General features: G+C 38.2%; 1 protein-coding gene across 2 annotated transcripts in view; it reads left to right on the top strand.

The window, feature by feature from the left end:
- RELN (reelin) overlaps positions 1-25,735 on the top strand; it is a 272,198-nt gene that overhangs the window by 163,165 nt on the left and 83,298 nt on the right. For both annotated transcript variants that reach the window (XM_086886679.1, XM_086886680.1), the window contains exons 12-21: positions 452-603; positions 2,746-2,858; positions 4,423-4,631; positions 7,115-7,243; positions 8,286-8,395; positions 11,273-11,339; positions 12,290-12,523; positions 13,140-13,301; positions 17,612-17,848; positions 23,704-23,896. In XM_086886679.1, the coding sequence (XP_086742805.1) occupies positions 452-603; positions 2,746-2,858; positions 4,423-4,631; positions 7,115-7,243; positions 8,286-8,395; positions 11,273-11,339; positions 12,290-12,523; positions 13,140-13,301; positions 17,612-17,848; positions 23,704-23,896 (1,606 nt within the window). The remainder of the gene's footprint in view (positions 1-451; positions 604-2,745; positions 2,859-4,422; positions 4,632-7,114; positions 7,244-8,285; positions 8,396-11,272; positions 11,340-12,289; positions 12,524-13,139; positions 13,302-17,611; positions 17,849-23,703; positions 23,897-25,735) is intronic.

Genomic DNA, 25,735 nt, shown 5'->3' with positions numbered 1-25,735 from the left:
ATTTGTATAACAGATATGGTGGCCATGTGCCTTTTCAAGTCTCATTGATCTATAAATCTTTTATTATGCAAAACTAATCAGAATGCATTTATATTTTAAATATTTTAACACCAGAAAAAAATAATGAAGATGGTAGAACAATACAACACTACATATTTGGTAACAGCATTCATTAAAAGCCTCATTTTTTTATTAATTCATGTATTTCTGCCAAATTCTTTTAAATATTTATATTAACTTTGCCTTAGTTGAGTCTACTAAGTTTAAAAGCTAATATTGACTATGCAAGTAATGGCATAGAGATCACATTTGAAACACTGCAGTTTTTTGTCCTCCATAAGAGTAGAAAAAGATATTTTTATGAGTACCAATGAACCCCTATGGCATATTTTGTATGAGTTTCTCAGTAGTGTGCTGCTGCACCTTTTCCACCTATTGCTGGCCTCCGCAGGTGGGACATCTTTGGAGCCGTCACTGGTACTGAATGTGGAACCCTGGAATCTGGCTCAGCTGTGGTATTTCTCAGAGATGGAGAAAGAAAAATATGTACTCCATACATGGACACTACAGGTTATGGGAACTTGAGATTTTATTTCAGTATGGGTGAGTATAAATTACTAATGTAATACAAGATGTGAAGCATGTGAGATTTACATTATGCAGTGCTCCAGAGTTTAACAAGTCTCATGTGGAGAAGCATCTTCTTGTCTTGTATACACCAATTTCACTCAGTGTCCCTTAGTCCATACTTAGAAGACACGGTCACATCTTTGTCATTTTTAGAGTTTTTACAGGTAGCTCTCATATCCTCCTGTAGTCATATCTGTGTAGACCCTGTTGTTAATCCATCAGAGTCCAGAGACCTGCACATGAGGATGAGATGGGAGTAGCATAGAGGTGAGGCAGCCTTCCCTGATGAGCCCATGGAATAGTTTCACCTCAAAAGTTCTTACTCCACTCATAAAATCCTTCCTCTGCTGATATGTTGGCCCAGGGTGAGGTTCACACAGAGTATGCTATAGTCTTGGAGGAGGTGTGTTCTACATGTGGAACATCCCTCATGAAAACACTGGTGTGGTGTTAGTATCATCTGTGGACCTTCTTTACTGGGGCAAAGTGCAACATCAGTCATTTACCAGTGCTAGGAAGGCAGCCAAGAGCCAACCTGTCTTTGTCACTTCCCCTCCCCACTGTTGTTGTCAGTGCGACTGCACTGGTTTGATGTTGCAACAGACCAAAATCCCCATGAACATGGTAGTTAATGCTCCAGTATTTTTCCAGGACTTTTATTTTGCACATAAAGGAAGTTCTGTGAGGTTATTCTCTCAACACCATGTTCAGAGAAAGTGAGGAATTTTGCTTAAAAGAGAATAATAGAATAATAAAGGAGGAAGCAGAGAATAAACCTGTGACCTCAACAAGCAACCTTCTGTATCAACAAGAAAAAAACACACTTTATTTAATGAGGGGAAGACCTCATGTTGTTGTCCTAAATTGTTGCACATCTCCTCTGTGTTACATGAATTATGAATAAAGCACAGGAAAAAGAGGATGCTTTTTCCCATTTCTTCCAAGCATTACAACACCTGCAAGAGAAACAGGAAAGAAATTTTGTCAACCTTCTGAACTTAGGGGAGAGGTTGTCAGCAGATGCAGACACAGAGGATAGCAGGATATTTTTTGAAAAATGTATCCTGTGCATATTTTTAAATTAAATAAATAATTGTTTAAGCATTCAGGCAATAAAAATATTTGAAAGTACAAATGGATGTTCCTTATTACAGTAAAAAACAAATTAAAGATGCATATCTTATCTAGCTCTCTGGACTGCTTTTCCTAGGCCATTACAAGAACTGGCTGACTGTAGGACAAAAAAAAAAAAAAGGCAGAGAAAGTGTTCTGATATGTGCAATCTTTCTACTCTGCAGTCTTTTCAAAGAGCCTTCCTCATTCCATTTTTATTTCTATTTTGGGATTTTTTTTTTTAATACCTGCCATAACCATACTGTACAGGGAAATAATTAATTAATAATTCCTGTTTCAAATACAGAAACTTTGTTTTAAAAACTTCTTTTCCAGAATACCAAAGTTGTGTGATGATGTTCATCCTGTAACTATAACGCTCAATATTTGCCAATGCATCCGCTCTTTCACAGAAGCTTAGTGAGTATTTTGGGTTCTAGTGATAGGAAGATTTTTCAAATGTTGCCCTGTTCCAGCTGGGCAAGCATTTCACACTTGTTTTGAGTGGTACAATAAATTCCAGCCAGCCAGCCATCCCTTCCAGGATATGGTGTAGACAGTAGAAGGAGCAGCACAACAAATAAGGTACAACAAATAAGTCAGTGACTGCATGAAGTGTGAGCAGTAAATAGCAGTTTACCAATGTTCAGATGTTGCTGAAAGCTCAAAAGCAAAGCATTTCTATGTAAATAGGATTTAAAGCACACAGAGAGAAGTATTGCTTGAGGCACAGCATTTTCTGTTTAAATTGTTTTGATAAGCTGATTAAAAGAGGTACTTGAGGTTTTCGTAATCGTCAACCCCCTTGATCTCTGCCATGGTGTATCTGATCAAACAGTTCCTATCCACTGTGTCCTTAGGGATGGTGTTCTTTTGTTTCAGATCCCAAGTTAAATAGCATCTGACTTTAATTACTTTCATAATTAAGGCTGCATATATGATTCTACTTTCCAATAACAAGGGCTTCAATTAATTTTTTTCACTCAAATATGTGTTGTACAGGGGGAACTTGTGATTCTGGAGAATCCCATGAAAATGATGTCATACTGTATGCCAAGATTGAAGGCAGGAGGGAACACATACCTCTTGATACCCTGACCTATGCTGCTTATAAGGTAAATTGTCATAAACAAAGCAGGTGGATGGGAAGGACAGATCATTCTCTTTCCAAGCCATCACAGGAGTATTGTGTGTTGAATTCCACAGGGACACTCAAAAGTGGCCTTCCCAAACACATAAATCATGTGCAGACCTATGAGTGATCAGGCTCTTTTGCAGCACAGCTCTGCAGTTACTGGTGGCAGGACTGTGCGGTGTTGGCTGGGGCTGGGGAAACAGGCAGGCAAGCAACAGGCAAACATTGTCAGTAATTAGCTGAAAACTTCAGTGGTAGCATCTTCTCACTAAAGATTACTCTTGTTTCAACTCAAGCTCGTCCTGGTATGCCACAGTGTGATGCTGAGGAGAGGGTCCTGAGAGGGTCATCCAGGGTGGGATCAGGGCTGGGAGAGGGTCTGCAGTGCTGGGGGCACGGACTCAGCCGTGGCAGGGAGCTGCAGGCAGCGTCTCCTCTGCCCAAAGTGCAGCTGCCTTCCAGCCACATCCACCACTCTCAGGCAGGACAATAAAGACCTTGAACTTGCCTTCAGGATCCTTCCTGTCTAGGGCAAGGGAGCACTTAGACCATGTCTACCCTGAATAATCTAGCTCTGAGGTCTCCTTATTCTGCTGCTGTAAAACAGGCAAATTTGGTATTTCATACATGTGCACATAGATGTGCTAGATATTGAAATGCAGTGTGCTTACATAGTCTGAGGGAAGTTTGGTGGTAAAGATACTGATTATTTTAAGCCCAGGTCTGTGTGCATTTTATCTGTATCTTTAGCACCTAGAAACCAAATGTTTACAGCAGGGTTTGGCCTGAGTTTGGTTGAGTCACTTGCATTGTTTTATTGTGCATGGCTTCCCTCCTTGCTGCTTCTGTGTGAAAGACAGGGTAGAACTTTTCTAAAACTAAGGAAACTGTAATTGTAAAATAATAAATTATTAATTAGGGAACTTGGGGAGAGATAGGATCTGAAATTACATGGAATTCATTGTGGAGGTTTTTTAAAACAAGCAGTTTTAAAGCTGACATCCTCTTTTGACATAATGAAGTTCTAATTACATTGCTTTAGGACAAAGGCTAAGCTTTGTGAGGCAGTGCTTTCATTTATTTCAGCAACATAACATCCTCTCCACTTATGCCTGTGAACTCCTGCTGTTACTCCATTCTCACGTCTCCAGAGAAGACCTGCCACTACCCTGCCTTAGCTTCTGTGAGCTGTAAGGCTCCAGGACAAACATCACCTTTCCTTCCCAGCAGCAGCTGACAGCATAAACTTGCCCTTCTCAGAACACAGAAGGTGCAGTCTTTTCTTCTGTGCCTTTACAGCCGAACAATGTGATCCCTCTGAGGTGACAAGCATCACTGGTACCCAGGGTGCTCACACCTATCCACACAATAGTAAATGATTTTATTTGGGATCATGTGTGGAAAAAGGCGGCTAAAAAGTTAACAAAATTCATCAAAGATAGAATAGCACATTTGGTTCAGCACAATTAGAGAAATTTTTTAATTTTAAATGGTATGTTGTGACCTTTTTAACTTATTTAAGCCTTATTTAATTTCTTTTGAAGGTGCCGTCTTTGGTTTCTGTTGTCATTAGTCCAGACCTTCAGACTCCTGCAACCAAATTTTGTCTGAAGCAAAAGAGTCACCAAGGCCACAACAGGAATGTCTGGGCTGTGGATTACTTCCACGTCCTTCCGGTGCTCCCTTCCTCAGTGACTCACATGATCCAGTTTTCCATCAATTTGGGCTGTGGAACTTATCAACCTGGTAACAGGTAAAACTGGCCAGATATTCTTTTGGTTATCAGCTTTCTAGTATATTTTGGTTTATAAAATCTATATGAAGAATTGTAAATCTTTTTTCAGAAGAAGGTATCCCATTAATAATGACAAATATAAGCTGCTCAAAAGCTAATGTTTCTCCTGCTCTTTACAGGCCCAGATTTATGTATCTCTCATGCAATAAATAGTAATTGAATAGCTTTCCAGGTCAAAACTTGCTTTTCTTAGCCCATTATTCTGAAATATGCTCATGATTTCAGAGTGACTTTTGCTTCAGTTTCTAATGGATATGAGATTTACTTCTTAATACTGTGTAAGGAGGAAAAGGCAGCAGCAGAAACCTGCCCTGCTGACCTCTCTGAGATTACTGATGCCACAAGCATGTCTAATTCTTGTAAGACTGGTGATAAATTATCCTCATCTTAATAACCATCAGTGTGAGGAGCTCACTGTCTGTAAGCTGATCACGGAGCTCTTTTGCTGGCTTTACTTCCTCAGGACCTTCATTGTGAATTTTTCCATGGGGAAAGGGAGAGAAGGGAATCATTTTAGGTTTCATGTTTTGTAGAATCATAGAAATGTTGGTTGGAAGGGACCTGCACAGGTTATTTGGTGAAACCTGCTGCTGCAGGAGGGGTTTTTTACTGGGCAGGTCAGACATGGCTCTGTCTATCCACAACTTGAAAAATCGTCACGGATGGACATTGTGCTACCTCTCTGAGTGACCTGCTCAAGTGAAAAAGTGTTTCCTAATGAACAGTACAAAACTATGAAACCATGTCTTTATGATTATTCTCCTTTGTAGTGTGCCTGACACTACTGAGGAGAGTTTGACTCCAGTTTCCTTCTGAGTGCCCTCTGCATCATCACAGGATTCTATAGCTCACCCTTCCTCACCAGGCTGAACAAGCTCCTTAGCTCCTCAGCCCATCCTGGCTTGGTGCTTGAAACCATGAACATCTTGCCCATCCTTTACTCCACTATCAAAATTCTTAATATTCTTCTTCAAACAGAGAATCCAAAACCAAACTGACCACTGTCCCTCTTCCATTATATACATATGAGAATATTTATCTTGGTATTTTATGAGGGTTTAGTAACTTTATATTCTGTAGAGTTGAGAGTTTAAAGTAAGAGACTATGAGTGCTTTTATCTGTGTCCCATAGCATCTACTTCCAGCTGGAAAGAGCTGCATTAACACTGACAGTTCTTGTATCTGGTGCAGGGTAGCAGAATTCAAGGGGAAGCAAAAATCATGGCACTGCACTTATATTGGATAGGAAGAGAAGGCAGCAACATTTTCCTACATGAAAAGTGAAAACTTTTCCTGTAAACACTCTGGCCAGTAAACATGTTATATAAAGTCTCTGTCTCAACCTGTTTTCTGATGGAGATTAGTATATATTTTGAAAGATTAATATTCTTCCTTCTATTTCTGAAGGAGAAGTGAGCTTCTTCATAACTAAAGGAGCATTAGGTCACCATTTTTCCTATTTGTATTTCCCAAATACTGCAGCATTTCACATCTCCCAGTCTGCAGCATTATTCATAATGTTTTCATTACTGCACATGTGAGAGACTCATACTGGATATATGCAGTAAATATAACCCTCTAAGGTATCTCTACAGCTAAACCTGAAATAAATTAGTTGAAACCTCCATAAACTGTTTTAATGGACACAATATCACAGAGACAGTACGTTTCAATAAAGTAATATTGTCAGCAAATTATCATAAAAATAAAAATTCAGAATCCAATAATTTAATATTGAGCAGATTAATTATGACTCTTATAATATTTCACTGGCATTACTTAAAATAAAACAGAATGTTACAAGCTAATTATACGGAGGAAATTACAAGAATAATTCAGTAAAATACTAAATCTGTGGAAAATCAAGCACTTTCTATATTGCTTTTTCAAGGTCTTTAGAGTGTAAGGCATCTAAGGATTTCCTTATAGGTTGTAAACAATTTGGGTTTTGTTTTATGCCAGGAAAGAGACAGCTCCTGGTTTTTTACCACCTTCTGCAGATGTAATAGTTAGCAGCTGGCAGTTATGGGTGTCCTGTGCTCACACGATGCTGTCTGGCTCTGATTCATCCAAGGTTTCTCCTCGCATCTGAAACAATTTCAATATAAAATATCAAATATGAAATATAAAAGTAATGCAGTTCTTTCAACGGCACCAGCATAAAAACACTGGCTAGATGGTGGCCCAATAAGAACTCTGTGTTCAGGCAATCCTCAGTCTAAAAAACTTTGGGTTTTTAAACACTCATGAAATTTTGTCTCATGTTTGCATGTGCAGGGTTTTTTGTATTAAAATTCTGCTTGAAATTATTTCTTGTTTCCTCATCAGTTATTAGAAATAGCAGATTTGGTGGTTTCTCAATGTTGGTACTTCTCCATTGAGATCTATGCCAGGTACCCTCATGGTGTCCTTCTCCTTTCTTTCCTTCAATGTGTCACCAGTGTCAGCTTGGAGTTCTCAACCAACCATGGTCGCTCGTGGTCGCTGCTCCACATGGAGTGTTTGCCTGAGATATGTGCAGGGCCTCACCTGCCCCACAGCACCATCTACGCCTCTGAAAACTACAGCGGGTGAGGATGTTCTCTGCAAAACTGAGATGCAGGATTGGGGATTAGTGAATTGTGGGTGGCAGGAGAAAGCAGCAAAGCACACAGCTCTGTGTCATCATTCATTTTTACCTGGGGACAGTAAGGAAGGAGTGTTCTGAGCTCCCTGGCTACCCAGCAATGAAATTTGAAATGTATGGGGCTGCTTCTCTGGTATAAAAATAATAATTTTTTGATGCTAAAGAGAAATTACCAAAAAAGCTCACTTATGGACAACATATCCATAAGAGGAAGAAAACTTTTACCTAGTCAAAGCCACAAAAGTTTTCTTTTTTGTCAGAAAAACACTACTCAAAGATGTATGTACACCCTCAGACACATTTACTCGCGTGGAATCCCAGTACTGGGTTACAGTGAAGCACATCCTCTGCACTTCTGCAGATGGAGACGGTTATTAGTGTCACTTTCTTGGATCAACCCTTCTCAATATGAAGTCTCTCCTCTACTGTTCTCTCTGAAAAATGAACTGTGGCATTTTGCTACATTGCACAAAATCCCTCAGTATCCCAACTTCCATAACACAGAAAGAAAATGCTGTTGAAGCATTGCTATGATCCGGTGACACACAGCCCCTAGTCCCATGCAATTTTCATAGGAGCCATTACTCCTGGCGTGTGCAGGAATGTAGCCTCTGTGGATGATAGAGAATGGCCCAGACTGCAGCATGCCAAATCCTCTGCACCACTCCTCACCCTCTGAGGGTCTTCACCAAACAGAGTTCAGCCACTACAGCAAAGGAGCTTATGGTCTTTGCCATCTTCAGTTATTTCTACAGGGGGAAAATGGCTGGGTTTTATAAAACAATAATGAACATTCATATATTGTATGAAAATACGGACTTCTTTTTCATTTGTGTTTTGTAAAGCTGCTGTAAATTTATGCTTCATTTGAGAAGATTTTAAAATTAAGCTTCTCACAAAACTTCCAGAATGCATAAACATATCTACAAAATATACAGTTGCTCTATCAGTGTAAAATGCTAGAGTCTGTGTTATGTGTATTTCAGGTGGAACCGAATAACTATTCCCCTTCCCAATGCTGCACTAACAAGTGACACCAGGATTCGATGGAGGCAAACAGGACCAATCCTTGGAAATATGTGGGCAATCGACAATAGTTAGTATTCTTATCCATGATCATGACACATCAGAAAAGTAAATTTTATATCTTGCTCTAAGTAAACATATTGTCTACTAGTACATGTCAATGAATTTACAGTTTGCTAAATTCCTGTTCTGTTTAATTACATTTGGTAGCACGTGCATTTTGAAGCTACAGAGAGATTCTGCCATTAGAAAAGACAATAGTCTAGTAGATTTTTTTTTCCCCCATTTAATGGAATGCTTTCTAGGAAAAAATATTGGTGTCAGGAGCTTAAAATGACATTTATTCTGTTTGCTTAGTCCTAATTACATAAATAGGTTCCACACTAGCTGTTAAAGACATATATTGCACCAGCCTAAGCAACAGGAGCAGCACCTGGGACATACTTTGCTTCTAGATACAGGAGACCATCTTCAAGCAATGCTGCTGCCAAAACACTGAAAAAACCTTACATTGTTTACCATATCTTCAGGGGAAAGTGCCATCTGTTTCAGGAAACTGTTCTTCTCTTAGAAAATTATTTTTCACATACCTTTTCTTTAAATAGATGTGAAGAACTGGGAGAAGTTTATGTTGATAAATATTTTTATGACTTATTACAGAGGAAAACCAGGGCCAGAATTAAAAAGAAATACTTGAAAGGGCAGTAAAAATTATTTAGGAACACTGGATTAAATGTATGAAATGCATGAAATGTATTAAATGATTGAAAGGGCTAACTAAGAGTAACTGCAAATTTTTTTTAGCTTGCTTGTTAGCCTTAATTAATTCGGAAGTAAGTAAGCTACATTCAGAACTTGTTTGGTTAGATGCATGAAATACCTAATTTAGAGATTTACCCTATACAATAAACTGTACAATAGCCAGTGAAATTTTGCAGTAATTCCCTGTAAGGTTTGATATGGTGCCTAGGAATAGTAAATATTTACATTTTGCAGAATTCTTAAAATATATTGATGACTATTATTCACAAGAAAATCTTGAAGCTGTTAAGGTAATATCATAAAGGAAATTTTGTCTCTAAAAGTAATGACATTTGTTCTCTTAATCATAATGGGAAGTAGCATCATGTCGACATTCTGGATATAGTATTAATGCTTCTCTTTAGGGATGTGATATATGTAAGAAAGGAAGTAAAATTAAGGGAAAAGATAGGTATATAAACATGAGAAGATGTCTGTCATCTTGGGCCTGCAAGGATGAGTTGCTGTCTAAAAGAAATGCAGACTCAAAGTGTGGGAGACTCTCATGAGAGGTTCACAGAAACCACAGCAAGATGAAATCAGTCCAAGGATACAAATTCCTTACAACAGAACAAAACAAGATTTTGAAAATCATTTGACAATTCGTTTATTTGCACAACCTTTGCTTATAGAACGAAATACAACCCCATGAAAGGGTGCTGCATGCTCCTGTGTGCGCAGTCTCAGGAAGAGGTTTGCCATCTGCCATCTGCCTAGAAAGTGCCTGCTCTGAATTTGGGGTGCAGAACCATGACACAGGAATCCAGTCTTAAAGACATATTTCTGAGGTTTTCAATGCCTCCTTTGTTAAATACTAGTGACACTGAAGTTTACACTGTATTGTAGGGAAAAACTCTTAAATATTGGCAAGCCACTCAAATTCTTGAAGAGAGGAAGATTTTCAAAAATTCAGAACTCTGACTTTCAGCTTCACAACTGTTTCCTATGTGAATTAAGTTTTAAATGAAATCTGGAAGCTGGCCATCTTTCAGAAACTCTGGAAAAATGCCAATTTCTGTAAAGTTTTTTCATTTTGAATGACATCATTACATCTTTAACCCTTCTACTTTTACCACCCCCTCAAAAAGACCTCAAAAGACACAAATAAATCAAAGACACAGAACCAAATTTTTGCACCCTGAGAGGTGAGAAAATCTAGAAATCACATGAAATCTGATGAGGACTTAGTTATAGAGAGTAGCTAACATGGATTTAGAGTGTCTGCTAGGGAGAGCTGACACCCTGCTGTGATGGGCAACAGTATAAAACTAGGAAAAGGAAGAAGTACTGCTTCTTATAGATTATTTCAAATTGGTGGCTATTTCTTCCAAATGTCATGATGCAAGTGGATTAATTCCAAGTAACCTTCAGCAGAAAATATGCCACTCTTCATGGTTAAGGCCTTTTGGCATAATGTATTGAAATAATATTGCCCACTAGTTATGACTTTCCTTTATTGTAGTGCAAGAGGTTATACTGAGATTTTCTCATTTTTCCATCCTTCATATATTTCACAAAATACCAACACTGTCAATTAGGAGTCATTGGAGTAAGATGAAGCAAAAGAGTAAAACAAGTCTGGTGTATTTTTGAGCACTTAGGATGGGGAATTTTGTTCCATTTAAAAGAATCAGTGAAACAGTATGATAATTAATAGTTACTTAAGACATATCAGGGCAAGTTCTTATTCCCCTAAGTCCAGTGAAGTAAAGTATGTAGATTTCAATGAGAGAAGCAGGGATGTGTTTTTTTAAATCTACAAGACTGCTACTGGAATGTACCAATATATAGATTGGATTACATTTCCAAACTAAGATTAAAGGAATGTCAGTGAAAAATGATGAAGAAGGTCAATGCCTACCAAATTATCTGATCTCATTCACAGACTTAGTAATTAAAACAGTACTACTGGCCACAGTATTGTGTCTTTAGCCACAGATGGACATGACACATTAAACAATAAATTATCCCTGACTATCCTTGACACAGTCAAAAGCTTTGTATCCTTTCATAGGCCTTTTCCAGGTTGTGGGATTAAGATAAATACAGTAATTGAGTGATCAGATCTGTACACTTTCTTGTAGTCATCATATTCTGTTTATCACATAGCATAACCATCCATTTAATTGATTTCTCTTCTCTGCAGTTTATATTGGTCCATCTTGCCTCAAATTCTGCTCAGGGCGAGGACAGTGTACTAGAAATGGCTGCAAGTAAGTGTTATATTCAGTACTCATGTTCAATTTCTGTCACAGAGTTCACTTGGTAGTGTGAAAGCTGAAGTGATTTTCATTTCAGTCCTTGCTCTTTTAGATGACTAAGTATAAAAGCAGCATAACCCTCAGAATTCATAAAGCTCACTGGAAAGCTAAAGATCAATCTTTCTAAACAGCAGCATGCTTAATATGTATTTTAATGATTTCCTTCAGGTATAGTGTCTAACTTCCAGTTCATCTTAAAATGTGTTACAGAGCACACTGAAATGTCAGTGATGTATACTTTATGCTGGTTATAGAGGTGATTTATGACTTTATCACTTTTGTATTAAATGTTGGGAAAGAAATACAATTTTAATAGTTCCAATATCCCATAACCTAACATACCTCAAGGACAGAAGACCAGCGTTCCACTTTTTTCTGATAGTCTCGCTTGTTAAAGGGTTCCATTCTAAAAAATAAAAAGGTACTTCCTCAAAACCAGTAAGCACATTCTAAATATTGGTGTAACTACATTTGGGTATTAACAACAGTGTGACCTACAGGGCATTCTCCTTTGTAAATTAATTTCTTGTAACCACATCCAGTATGCTACAGATAAAAGCAAGTTTGTGATTTTACATAAGAACAACCGTAATTATGTCAGCAGGGATTTTGTTCCAAAAATTAATAAAAATATTTCTGTACTGTGTTATGTGTAGATTCATGGGGTGCTCATAAATACTTTTTTTTTTTTTTTAATTTGAAAAGTAAATACTAGCTAACAGAAATCATTTGCTATGCACTTCACCTAAGTGAAGTTCAAAGAGGTTTTTGGGCCTCAGATTTGAGAAGGACCTTGTGGGTATCCTCAGTTCATGAACACCTGCAGCCACCATGTGTGTTGACCACTGGCCACAGCCAAAGATGGGTCACCACCCGTGCTTTTCACCCTTCCTCGCCCGCAGGTGTGACCCCGGCTTTTCAGGGCCAGCGTGTGAGACAGCGTCGCAGACCTTCCCCATGTTCATCTCAGAGAGCTTCGCCAGCTCCCGCCTCTCCTCCTACCACAGCTTCTACTCCATCCGGGGCGCCGAGGTCAGCTTCGGCTGCGGGGTCCTGGCCAGCGGCAAGGCCCTGGTCTTCAACAAGGACGGCAGGCGCCAGCTCATCACCTCCTTCCTGGACAGCTCCCAGTCCAGGTGAGAGGGAAGGAGGAGTAGTGTGAAGCAAAGAAATAGGGGAGCCCCTCCAGCTACAGCTTTGTCTATTATTAAACCTGTTGTTTTAGCAAGAAAAAAAGCCTTTAAAAAACTCCTAGTTCCATATTTTAATAGTGATTTTGTAGCCTTGCCTTTTTTTCCTCCTTCTTTTTAAACAACAGAGTCCAAAACAGACTGGAGGGAAATTATTGTAGTTTGGATGGAAAATATGAAATGTTAATATCAAACCTGAGTGTCAAAGCCAAGTGCTAATTAATTATTTATAAGGTTGTGTTTATTTGACAGCTTGTGGCAACTGATTAGATCCATCCACTATCTCTCCCTCCCCTTCAGTGCCTAATAAATAATTAAATGCAGTAATGATTGGCATTCTTTTAACTGTATGTGCCACAATGTATTACTCAACAATAAAAACAAATCACATGTATAAAGCCCCATAACCGACATTTATCAAAGTTTGCCTAAATTAAGATCTGACAACAACCTGGTTAGGGGAAAACCAAAACAAACAAACAAACAAACAAACAAAAACCCAACAAGAAAAAAGCCACAGTGAAAATGATACCCTGCAAATATTTGTGTAATTCTGGTGCAGGTTCCTGCAGTTCACGCTGCGCCTGGGCAGCAAGTCGGTGCTGAGCACCTGCAAAGCACCCGACCAGCCCGGAGAAGGAGTGCTGCTGCACTACTCCTACGACAACGGGATTACCTGGAAACTGCTGGAACACTACTCTTATCTCAACTACCATGAGCCAAGGTACATGCACAAATATTACATTTGCATGCAATTAGGCTGGTTGTGGTGGTCACTGCAATGTGGAGACTGAGTACGTGGTGCAAGAGGGAATGAAGAGTTTTTATTGCACACTGAAAGTTACCACCTATCTTTAAAATTTTGCAGCTGTTCTAGGCACTTCCCATTTTGTCATCCTATAAAAATGAACACATGGCTTTAATGGCCTTCAGGTCTCAGGTGATACAACAGAACAAGCTGAAGCAGTGCAAGATGAGGGATAGGAGTGTACTTGTGGGAAATAGGGGCACGTCTCTTCGCATGGAAGGAGCCACTTGTAAAGAAAAATTAACATAAATTATTTGTAGCTTTGAAGCCATAGATACCCTCACTCATCCTCTGGGATTAGGACAGCTGAGACAGAATCTGATTGTGGAGATCTCTGCAGGATTGTGAGGAGCTCTGAGGTCAGCAGGAAAACTACACCTGCTCTCACTCCCAAGGCAATTGCACAACTTCATGGCTGTGCCTCTGCCTGGGCTGGGCTTGGTGCCCTGGGAGAGCCTGCTGGTGACCGTGCTTGAGACTCGCACAGATCGAAAAGAAGTTGAACAAAGAGCTCATCTCATCTAGCAGCACCTATGTTTGGTGTCAGATTAGAGAGGAATGTATCTCTTGTATTTAGAGAAGGTGTTCCTTACTGATGCATTTATGACACCATCCACCAAATTTAGTGAAGCAATACAGAATCAGGAGTCCCCATGAGCATGCCTGTAGCAAAAGAACACTCTGGTCTGGATCTATGCAAACCTTCTCAAACCTGGCAGCAGCCACCTTCACAGGGCGCTGCAGCAGAGCCAATAAATGCCAATTAAAGGAGATGCTCTGCAAAGGGGCCCAGAAGAGGCAGAACTGACAGTGGCATCACTGGACTCATTCCAGCAGGTCCATTTCCTGCCCAAAGGTAGCTTTGACCTGGGTGTTGCCCTATGTCCTCTTCCCTTCTGAATGCAAGGAAAACATCTTAGTCAGCCCCAGGGGTGGAACTGTAAATAGCCTGCAAGTCACTTTAGCTTCACATCTTTCATTATTTATATTTATCGAGCTCAGGTGAGTGCTTTTATAAAAACAAAAAAAAAAAACCAAACAAAAAAAAAATTCCACATCTTGTCAATAACTCAGTACAAAATTGCAATAATCAAAGTGTGATTAAGAATGTTCTAATGGAAAAAAGACCCTTGTAACATTAAAATCATTTCCTTGGAGCTATAGGAAATACTCAAAAGTGTGAGAGGAGGACTGTATTTGGTAGAAATATATTATAGACTTTACTTTTTGAAGTTCTAAACGTTTCCAAAGAAAAGATGCCACAGACTGGAACACTTACAAGTCTTCTTTAAAATTTCCTTTGCCTGCCTTCATTATAGTCACATATATATTTTATATGGCCCTGTTTCTAATTCTTAGATTCAAGATTACAACTGTAGGAATTATATTTCCCTAAAGGTTTTTAATATATAGCACTATGAAATTTTTATAACTAAAAGGAAAATACATATTCTGGTGACTGATTTTAGTGAATTTTAGGATATAAATGTAATAAATAACATAGGTTCCAGAGACTTTTTTAGCTTTTTGAGGTTAGGTACGAAAGACAATTCCTGTTGTTCTGACAAGGTACAGAGCAAAGTACAATATACACAAGTTAGAGTGATTTTGCCATGGGAGATGATAGATTAGACAGACAGACAGACAGACAGACAGACAGATAGATAGATAGATAGATAGATAGATAGATAGATAGATATAGATATGCAGTCCACTCTGAGTAGACGGAAAAATGACATACATGCACACAAACCTGAAACTAATGCTGGCAATAATTATGAACAAAGCTTCACCTTTTCATATAACGTTGTCTGAAAATATCAGCATTTTTAGTAACATAGATGGACTGCTGCAAAGTTTGGCAATCAGTCTGTATCCATGAATTTAATTAATCTTCAGTCATACAAAAAATAATTACACATTTAATGTTCTGCTGAAAAGGTGCATTTAATCTGCTAACATTTGACAGCTGCATTTTTCTTCTGAGCAGAACAGCGGTGGCTTTTCAATATTAGGTATGCGCATAGCTTGAAAGAATGAGATCAGAGCAAAGGTCTCCCAGCTGGTTTTTAAGAAATCTAATGGTGGCTGGTAATGTAAGTAGGAACACTTTTCTTCTCTGCAGCAGAAAAGTCATTAGCAGGAATCCCCCTCCCTCTCCATCTATCTCCAACAAATCAAAGCCAGACAGGAGTTGTTACAACTGGAGGTGTAGTCAGGTTCTGCATACTAACATATGTGCCATACATGGTGGTTTACACCTACATTTTTAAATTGTGTTAGCTTAATCCCCTGGGATGGGGAATTTATTTTAACATGTGTTAAATATTTTATCATCTGATATGTGTGTCTGTGGTGTATATCATGATTTAGGATTTTCTGTATATTTCTGTCTGTGAGAATTAGTGTCCATGTGGGCAAGCTTATGAGGGTTAAGAGTGAAAGGGAAGATACAGGCATCAGAGGCAGCCACCAGCAGACAAATAAACCCTGGATTATGGCAGAGCATTAGCTCACACAAGAGCCAGGTGCTTCCCACTGGATACAGTGCTCCTCCTAGCCAGGGTACCAGCTTTCCTCAGGTTCACACCCTTGAATCATGGCAGTAAAAAACATGGTTCCTTTTGGCATCAGTAGCAATTTCTTGTCATCTGTGCCTTTAAAAATGAACCCAAAAGGTTATAGAGTTGCTTCTTATGAGGGAATCCTTGATAGAAAAGAAACCCTTGTGGTTTAGTCAGGTGCCAGAGAGCAGTGGGGCTTGGTCTTTCTCTTAGAAGGGTATGGAGTCATTCAAACATCTTTATTTGAGTGAAAAAGAAATGTACCCACCAATTCATAAAGTGTGTACTGTGCTGTCCCGTGCCACAGGGACACAGCCACGTCACCTCTGGCTGTCCCTCCACACTTCCCTCTCCAGTCAATGCATGGCAGGAAGCAGCTCCTAGAAAAGCCAGGCAGGACTTTTTGAGTGCTTCCCACCTGTTTAGCCAAGCTATTTGAATTTTTTCTGGTTAATGGATTTATTTATTCTTCTTTAAAATGAATGTGACACTAAACAACATGTTGTATTATAAATCTACTCTCCACAAGGATGTTGTAGCAAGTCATTTTTAAGAGTGTGGTTTTTGCACTAAGAGTGCCACAGGCACAAGACTCTTTCATATGCAGAGAACAGAACAGTACAATAGTCAGTTTAGAAAGCCTTGAGTCTGACAAAAATTTAGTGCTAGAGTATAAAAAGTATAAAAAAGTTGTTTCCAGTTTACCTGATTTATCATTTTATCCACATTTCTTCTAAGAGAGAAAAAAAAATATCATCTACTTGATGAGCTTGCTGAAAACCCTTTAGCCAGCAAGTAATTGTACCTCAATGGAGACAAATGTCCCTGTTGCCAGTCTGTCTCACAGCTGACGTGGCTGTGTGGGGTACCATGGTCTTAGTGATTTATGGAGCTCTCAAGAAAGTGTCATTGCTGTGGCAATTAATGCATACTCCCTCCTGCAGTGTATGAAAATTGCTCCTGGAAATTAGATATTACTCTTAATTTTCTTTGCAGTTTGTCAATTCTAGATGTGTTGACATAGCTGCCATGACAAATCAGGTGGCCTTGCACACCAGAAGCACCTGGGACTCACCTCCAGTTGCATCTCTATGCAGCTATAAAAAAGGAGTGTCTGCCAAAAAAGACTACACATAATCACACTGTCTGACAAGATGAACCTTTCCCATCTTATTGTGACAATTTACAGGGGTGGGTTCTTCTAGGACAAGAGCACCATTAGAATGATGTCAATGCTATGCAGGAAATAGTGCAGATGTTTACAAGATGCATATCTTTTGATCAGGATAGAACCCACCGAGTCTGACAAAGGGAAATTGGAATTCTTAAATCCTTGTCAGCTCATCATTCCTTTCTTAATTTACACCTTTAAATTTACTGAGAGCTCCACTGTGGAAGCAAAACCTGCAGATTTGGTAGAAACTCTTTCTGGTGGCTTTTGCACATGACTAGTTTGCAGTAAATTAATTGATTGCCCAGAGAACTAACAATTCCCCTGTCCCTGTTAAGAGCTATACCAGCAGATGCTACAGTATTTGTGGGCTGCATTTACTCCATGATTTTTAGGGTCAAGCAGGAAAAATTACCATAAAATACATCCCCACTGAATTATTACAAAATTATTGCAAAAACTGGCAATAATAACTTTGTTTTGTTCTCCAGAATAATTTCAGTGGAGCTGCCTGAAGATGCAAGGCAGGTTGGCATTCAGTTCAGATGGTGGCAGCCGTATCACTCTTCTCAAGGTGAAGATGTGTGGGCAATCGATGAAATCATCATGACCTCTGTGCTTTTCAACAGCATCAGTCTCGACTTCACCAACCTGGTTGAAGTCACACAGTCTCTAGGATTTTACCTGGGAAATGTTCAGCCCTACTGTGGGCATGACTGGACTCTCTGGTGAGAAACATGTATTCTTTCCTGTTCTGCTTTTGTTTTTCTTGTCTATTCATCCTGCTAAAGATCAAGTGACTCCTGGAAATGCATTTTTCTGGCAGCTATTTAGAGTAATAATGTGATCACTTTTTTGTCATTTTTTTCATTTTGTCATTGTGGACGAAAATACAGTCACTAATCTCATTGCAATTAGTAGTATGTTTTTCACCTTGTGGCACAGATTTATGTTTGATGGGAACATTGAATGTAGCACTCTTTTCCCATGAAATACTTAAAGAATATCCTAATTGAAAAAAAAATCTGAAATGTTCCATAATCTTCACTTAAAATCCAGGCAGGATAATATGGGTATGCAGGTAATGAAATAAGTTCTTAAGTACAGAATCTGAGTATTTTGTAAGTGATGTTGAGATCTGTGTACATAGCCATTATATTGTAATCCAGAAAGTAAAGGCAGCAGAATATAGGCAGAATGACATTATCCATTTGTAGTTGCTTTGTCTGGTATTATATACACTTAGGCATTTGCACTGTGATCAGCATTATAACATATTGCAATGAGGCCTCAAATGTGCTGTGTATTTAGAAACAAAAGCAAGAAAACTTCACACCTCTCAAAGGAAATAAAGGCAAAAGAAGCAAAAGAAGGGAAAAATTGTTAGGATTGCATAAAAATAAGCTCTTTTTACTAAAACATTAACATGCTTCACAAAAAAAAAAATCTGGAGCACTTGAGTGTAACATTTGGAATTAATACAAGGGAAGCTCAATTTAATCTGTGTGTTTTGATTAAAACCAAATAACAGTTGCATGCTAGTCTGATCAACCTGTAAACCCAGTATAGTTTTAATTGGCATAGATATATTTCTTTGGAGAAAGTAAAATCACAGTAATTATAGAAAACCTGAAGAAAATAAAATAATTTTAGCGTCCCCATGGACACTCAGAGAAACACTGTTGGAATTTTATTAACAAGTGTCTCTGAGCAATCTGATTTGACTTTCTGATCATCTGTCAAACTAAAAGGAGTTGGCTTAGCAGTAGGAACAACACCAAATGTGTCCTAGCAGTGATAATGAGGCAGTAGAAGCACCATTAACCACTTTAATAAGGACAAGGAAGGTACTCTCTGCTCATTAAAATGAAACAACATGTTAGGGCTCAAACTGCTTGCATCTTCCTCATCAAAGATCTGGAATGAAAGCCTTTTAATGACACTGTTTTCCAGACCAGTTTATAATGGGGAGGAGGGCAAATAAGATAGCAGAGGTTCTTCTCTTTTCCTCCCATTACTCTAAATCAGAATCAAAATAATAAATGCTAAGCTAAATTCTCCATTCCATATGGAGATGGACTTGGATTTGTAGTGTTCAGTCATAGTAGAAACATTGAACTTTCCACGCATCAAATAAAGAATCAAAGCCTTCTTCACTATTTATGTCTAAGCATTTTTCATTATCACTGGAAAACATGAACTCTATCCTTCACTGACCTTGCTTCTCTCAGGGGAAATTTTTAACCTTACACAAAGTCTGTACAAATGGTTGCTAGTTAAATTAATTATTGTTGGGTTTTCCCAGCTGTGAGTCCATTTGGTTCTCATTTTCTAACTCACGACTTTCTAACTCACAACCAGATCTTGCAGTAGCACTGACACCATCCTCTTGAGAACAGTCTGACAACAGCTTTTTCATTAGTACAACTATGGGAAATAATACACCATTAATCATTTTACAGGGTGTCATCCCCAGGCCCATTTTCACCAAATTGCTTTTAATTGTCTGTTAGGCCTCCACTTCTGCTTTAGAACCTGTAAATCTGAAACATTTATCCTTAGAACTGGAAAAACCTGAGGAGGGGATTTTTACTTTGGGGTTTTTTTAAGAGGCAGGCTATTCTTTTCTGTACCTGGCTTTATTAAAAAACAAAAAAAAAAAAGTTTGTTGATAAACATGTGTTTCTATCAAAGGTGATTTTTTGATTATTTTCATGGTCTATGTCTGAAAAGTAATTTTATTTGATTGTCATCATCATCATTTGGTTTCAGAATGGATCCTTAAGTTTATTACATCAAGTGTATTGACTGTACTGAAAGGACAATGGAAAACTTTAAAATGAAGTGTTTGATGATCTACATTAATTCATCACTTCTCCAAAATGCTCATATTCAGGCAAAGTTTTGACCCAAATACCTCTGGGTTATTACAGGCTATATACATCCACTTGCTGAAATTAATTTAAATATTGATAAGGATGCTTAGCTATTTATATTTATATTTATATTTATATTTATATTTATATTTATATTTATATTTATATTTATATTTATATTTATATTTATATTTATATTTATATTTATATTTATATTTATATTATTTATATTTATATTTATGTATGTGTATATATACATATATGTATATATAAATGTTTATATATGTTCATATATGTATAAATCACTACTATTCAACTCAGTGTAGCAAATGACAGAGTATCCCACTGTCCCTGTTGAAGCCAAGGGGAAGGCTGTAAACCTGCCTTGCCATGAGCTATCTTTATGGAGCAATACAATGGTCCTACATCAGCTTGCTAGTTTACCAGTGTCTTAAATGTTTTGTTGTTTAGAGTAATTGTTACTCTGTGTAACATGCAGAAAGTTTCTTTCAGGTAATCAACTTGATTATATTAATGATGTTAATACATTTAGGAATTATGTAGCAAAGTAGGTATGATGTGATGCAAAAAGGCACAAACATCCCCTGCTTTTGATGGAAGCAAAGCCGTGTCTGGTGCGAGCGTTGGGCCATCATGTCAATATTTTCAGTCAATGCAGCTTTACAAAACAAGCTGTATCCATGTGGCTTTTCAGTATTCCTAAAAGTAAAAAGCTTGAAAGTATGGTAACTCTGGGGGTCTCAGAGCAGTTTGGAGCAATGCAGGTTGGGCTGACATTGACTGTGATACCATTCCCAGAAGTACCAATTAGTTGGCAGTGCTTGGAGGGAGAGTGATTGTTCTGAGGGCACCTATGGGTATTGTGTTCCTGCCTCCGCTGGTCTAATTATACACGTGCCAGAAACCCACTCACAGCAACAAATTTATACAAAAGCGAAGCCTCTGCATTCTCATTTCTGAAGATTTTTTAGTTAATTATTGTTACGCCAGGGACACTACTTCATCTTTCACAAAATCCAGAAAGGTATTCCAGCTGTGCGGCTGCCAGAACAAAGAAAACATTTGCTATTCCAGCAAAAGAGCACACCCCAAACCACGTACATGAGAGATCTGGAGAGCAAAGAAGTGACAAGTAAGGTGGACCCACAACTTTAATCCTACTTGTGTTCAGCTGGAGGCAAAATTTAGATGATAAAGGACTTTGCATACCTGTAATGTGATTTCTTTCCCTCAAAAGAACTTCTTATAGAGGATCACATATTGTCTGCATGTCAGCACTAGCTTCCTTTTTCACATTTCTTTAATACACATTTTAAAGAGCTGGTTAGACTTTTTAACTTACTTAATGTACTTACTTAATATAATGTGTACAATATCCAGTGTCTAAGCTATTAAATTAAAATTAATATTAAATTTAAAATATTTTAATCATGACCTGAATGGTACCAGAAAGAAAACATTAGAGTGTAAACCTTTTTTTTTTCTCATTTTATTTAGTAGTGTTGAGTAAAGGGAATTTTTGTGGAGACGAGAGCAAAATGTAACATTTAATTCTTTGTTCCTTTTTTCACTACAAGTCCTTTACTTGTCTTCTATTATTTTGGGAAGACAGCTTCTGGGCAGATGTTTTGTCAAATTGTTGAGTTTCAACTCCTTTATTCTGTTCAGATAAGCTTTAGGTAACTGTGATGTGCTGCTATGCCCAGGTTTTTGTGTGCAATGCCAAATCCTCTTCCAAATCAGTGCTACACATAACTTTCAGCTGATTACACTGCATGTGTTTGACTGAGAACTGAAGAGCCTGGTTGTGTTGGCACAGATTTCCCAATAGGGCTTCAGCCCATGTCAGATCAAATCTTTAGCTTTAGCTTTTAAATTCCCAGCTATTTGTCATTTTATAAAATACAAGATAAAGTTTAGAAGGAAAATAAATTCAGACATTATCCAGTCAAGTTCTTCTGAGATGCATTTAGATCTAACCACAAAGCCACAAACCATAGCTTGCCAGCTGGATGCTGATGAGTGTACATTATATTCTCTGCTCAACTTAAAATTTTCATTCCTATTGAGAAGAAAAACACTGACAAAACCAACTGGAAGGGCAAACAGTTCAGTTTCCCAAGAAACTGCCTTGTACTGCCAGTTGTCCATGACAGTGCCCTTGTGCCCTTGCAGTGAACGAGTGTCCATCCACAGTCATTTTGGGCTGCTGAGCAACCAGACAAAGTGAAAAATTTCATAGAATATCAAGAGCTGGATCATCCTTTAGAAAATCAAGTCACAAAAAGTAAGCTCAGAGAGTAGAAAGCTGCCTGGATCTTAACTTATGCCAAGTAATAGAAATTTGATGATGACAAAATTAATGTCAGCTTTCAGTAATTTCTTCTAAAGCTTTAAGGTAGGATGCTGACATTTATGGCTTAAGTGCTCTCTGGAAAGGACTCTATAGAAAACAATGTAGGTCAGTGAATTAATTTAAAAGAGTCCTAAGTGACACTGGCTTGTATTCCTTGTCCTCCCACTCACTGTGTTGTGACCTTGAATTTTACAGGAGTAGAAGCTAATATGTTTTACAGTATTGTATTTAAAGATTATGATTTCTTACTTAAGATAATAAATGGTTGCTTATTCAATCATAAGAGCAACCTTGAACTAGATTATTCTCTTCATCACCACAGTATTGAATGTATCTTTTTTTCACGATGATTTGCAGTGAATTTCTTTAAAAGGAGCCAATCCCTTTTCTAAATTGTTCACATGTGAGAATAGTCTTAGAAAATATTGAAGCTGAAAGGACTACTGTACTTCTGAAGACACTAAGTAAACATCTCAAATGAAGAGAGGGAGGCAATTTTCATGCTTTGTGAACTTTCATTAAAATACTGTTTTGAAGGGTTGTGAACAGGATTCAAATTTAAGTTGTTATTATTTCCTCCTTGTGCCTCTGTTACAGTTGAGGTTTTGAATTTGGTTGTTTCCTTTTTATTTTGAATAGTGCATAGGACAAAAACCTGCATTTGAAGTGAAATAACCTCGGAATTTCAGACTATAAGTTGTATTAATATATATGTGATAACTGGGTACCTTGCAACACATATGTGTATATGTGTGTTCCAAACATTACTATTGTTCTCCAATCCACTGGAAAATATAACTCTTATATCAGTACATCCTACAGAAAAGAAGCCAAGGATAGAAGATTAATTCTGAAACATATAATTATGAGTCAGTGCATGAATTGCATATAGGATCACTTGAAAAACAATGAAATGAATTGTCTATGTAATAAGAGTATTTTAAACTAGATTTAGAGTATCTTAACTATCCAGTTACCAGAATGAAATTACTGCTGACTGTGGCATGACCTTAGGCAATGGACACTCCAGAGGAATTAACTTTATTTATGTTGTTTTTTCCTTATGTTGCCCTTTGCTAGATCCTAGCTTGATCCTTAATACAAAGAGATATAGTAAGAACTAACAGAATAATTCAGTGTTTCACATTCTGGGGGATACATCAAGGCTGGTCCTGGTAATTTGCAGAAGTACCAGCAGAAAGATTCTCCTGTGCATTGTCTCATCCCACTTGCCAACCTACAGAACACTGTATTTAACCCAGAACCATTCATTATGTTCTTTTCGAATTATTTTGGGGAACCATCCTGATTTTTTCCTCACATCTCTCAGTTTCACAGGAGATTCAAAGCTAGCCTCGAGCATGCGCTACGTGGAGACCCAGTCCATGCAGATTGGAGCTTCATATATGATCCAGTTCAACTTGGTGATGGGCTGTGGTCAGGCCTTTACCCCTCATATGGACAACCAGGTGAAACTGGAGTACTCCACCAACCACGGCCTTACATGGCATCTTGTTCAGGAGGTGAGGTCCTTTGTCTTCCATAAACTCTGCTTTTTATAAAGATAGTCTGAAGTACACTTTTGGCATTGAACAAAGATGGTTTAATTTTTCACCTTCCAATAAATAAATGCTCAGTTGTAATCAATCAAAATTACTAATAGAGGTATTTAGACTGTTCCTCGTAATATTTGGAAGAGAGGTATCTGAAAGCCTGAAAGACAAAATTGTGACAGGAATGCACCAATGCTGGGAAAAAAACTGGCCCACAGTTAGAGCTACAGGGCAATGACTGAGATCTTTCCTGTGCTATTGCTTTGTTTTTTTAAGCAAAATGCATCTACTTTTTCCTGGAATTTAAATGGATAGAAATTCTTTCTGCCCTTGTGCGCAGCCATTTCGTAAATGGAAAGCACATTCCTTCAGGGGATTGTAATGTAGAGCCTTTCATCTCCCACCCCTGGTTCAAACACAGTCCAGGGCTGTAATGACCGGCTGTTTCCCCCGCTCTGCTCCAAGTGTAAAAGCAGTGTTGGCTGCTCTTCCCCCGGGTGGCTCAGTGCTGCCTCAGCACAAATGTGAGCAGCGCATTTGGCCATAGTTCATGCTCTTGTTTTCCCTCTTAGATTGAAAGCTGGACTTTCCCTGGCCTCGGGTGAGCTCACCAAGGTCCTCTGGCTGCCTCTGAGCAGGTTCACAGGTGTCAGGGAACTCGTCCTACGGCCTTTTCACTGCCTGCTCTGCAGGCTCACTAAAGGATTTGTGTGTCAAGTTCCAAACCTTCTATGAGCAATCAAAGCTTTGCTGGTTACCCTTGCCATGTTGTGTTTTGCCACATTTACTTTGGTGGGCATAATAAAGAAATGGCAAAAAATGAATTTTTAAACTCTGGAAATCAAAATAATGATTTCTTACCTTAAACAGAATCCAGAGGAAAGCTATAAGTCATTTATTTCAAACACTGTTCATGTATTTTATACCTAGCAGGCATCATCACGGTGTCCAAGAATAGTTCCTAGCGGTGGGTGTTTGGGGTTTGTGCTTGCCATCAGTGGAAGATACGTTGCCTTCAGATTTCGGTGCTCCTTTCCTTGCTCAGTAGGGCTGAGTTCAGAGAGAACATGCAGCCAAATTATTTTTCTCACACCACCCATGTTGCTGTGATAAAAGAGTATTTGTAGTATATTTCAAGGACATAATCTGGCAAATAAACAAAACACTAATTAATTAAAATGTTTGAAAATTTTGTTTGTTTTGCGAGCACTGATCAGATCCTGTTTTCTGCAATCATTTAGGGGAGATGAATCAAGAAAAAAATGTTTGAAAATTGCTAGAAAGGGAACTAAGCCTTTAGAAAACCTACTAAAAAAAACAAAACAAGGTCTCAGATCTTCATTTAATACTCTAAGATATTTGAGCAATAAATTTCTCTGTAAAATAATATATTCTCCCTTTCTTCATATTTAATTCATAACTATAACTGTATAATTGAATAAGAATGAATATTCTTAATTGCCATAACTTTTGTAGAGTCACTGCTTTATTACCAGTTTCAGAACAGTTAAAGTCGGCTACTTGCATGAGCAGGTGTCTGTTCTCTTGCCCGATACCCTTCTTGGGGGTGAGCACAGCAGGGACCAGCAAAATACTCTTGGGCATGTGGGAATGGTCAGGAAAAGCTGTGCTGTGGCAGGAAGGGGCAGAAGGGACTCTGGATTGGTAGCTAGAAGAGGATCATGCAGGTTGGTAGTAGCTTCCAAACACTTTATTAATACCTCATAGGGCAATTTCTTGGGTGCTGTTCTGGAAAAATATAATTAAATTAATGGAATATTGTAAAAAATGAAGTAACACAGAAAACAG

The sequence above is a fragment of the Cyanistes caeruleus genome, chromosome 4 (genome assembly GCF_971803275.1).
Source record: "Cyanistes caeruleus chromosome 4, bCyaCae1.hap1.1, whole genome shotgun sequence".
Classification (NCBI taxonomy): Eukaryota; Metazoa; Chordata; class Aves; order Passeriformes; family Paridae; genus Cyanistes; species Cyanistes caeruleus.
The sequence above is the reverse complement of the archived record's forward strand: the minus strand, read 5'-3'. Positions and strand labels throughout refer to the sequence as shown.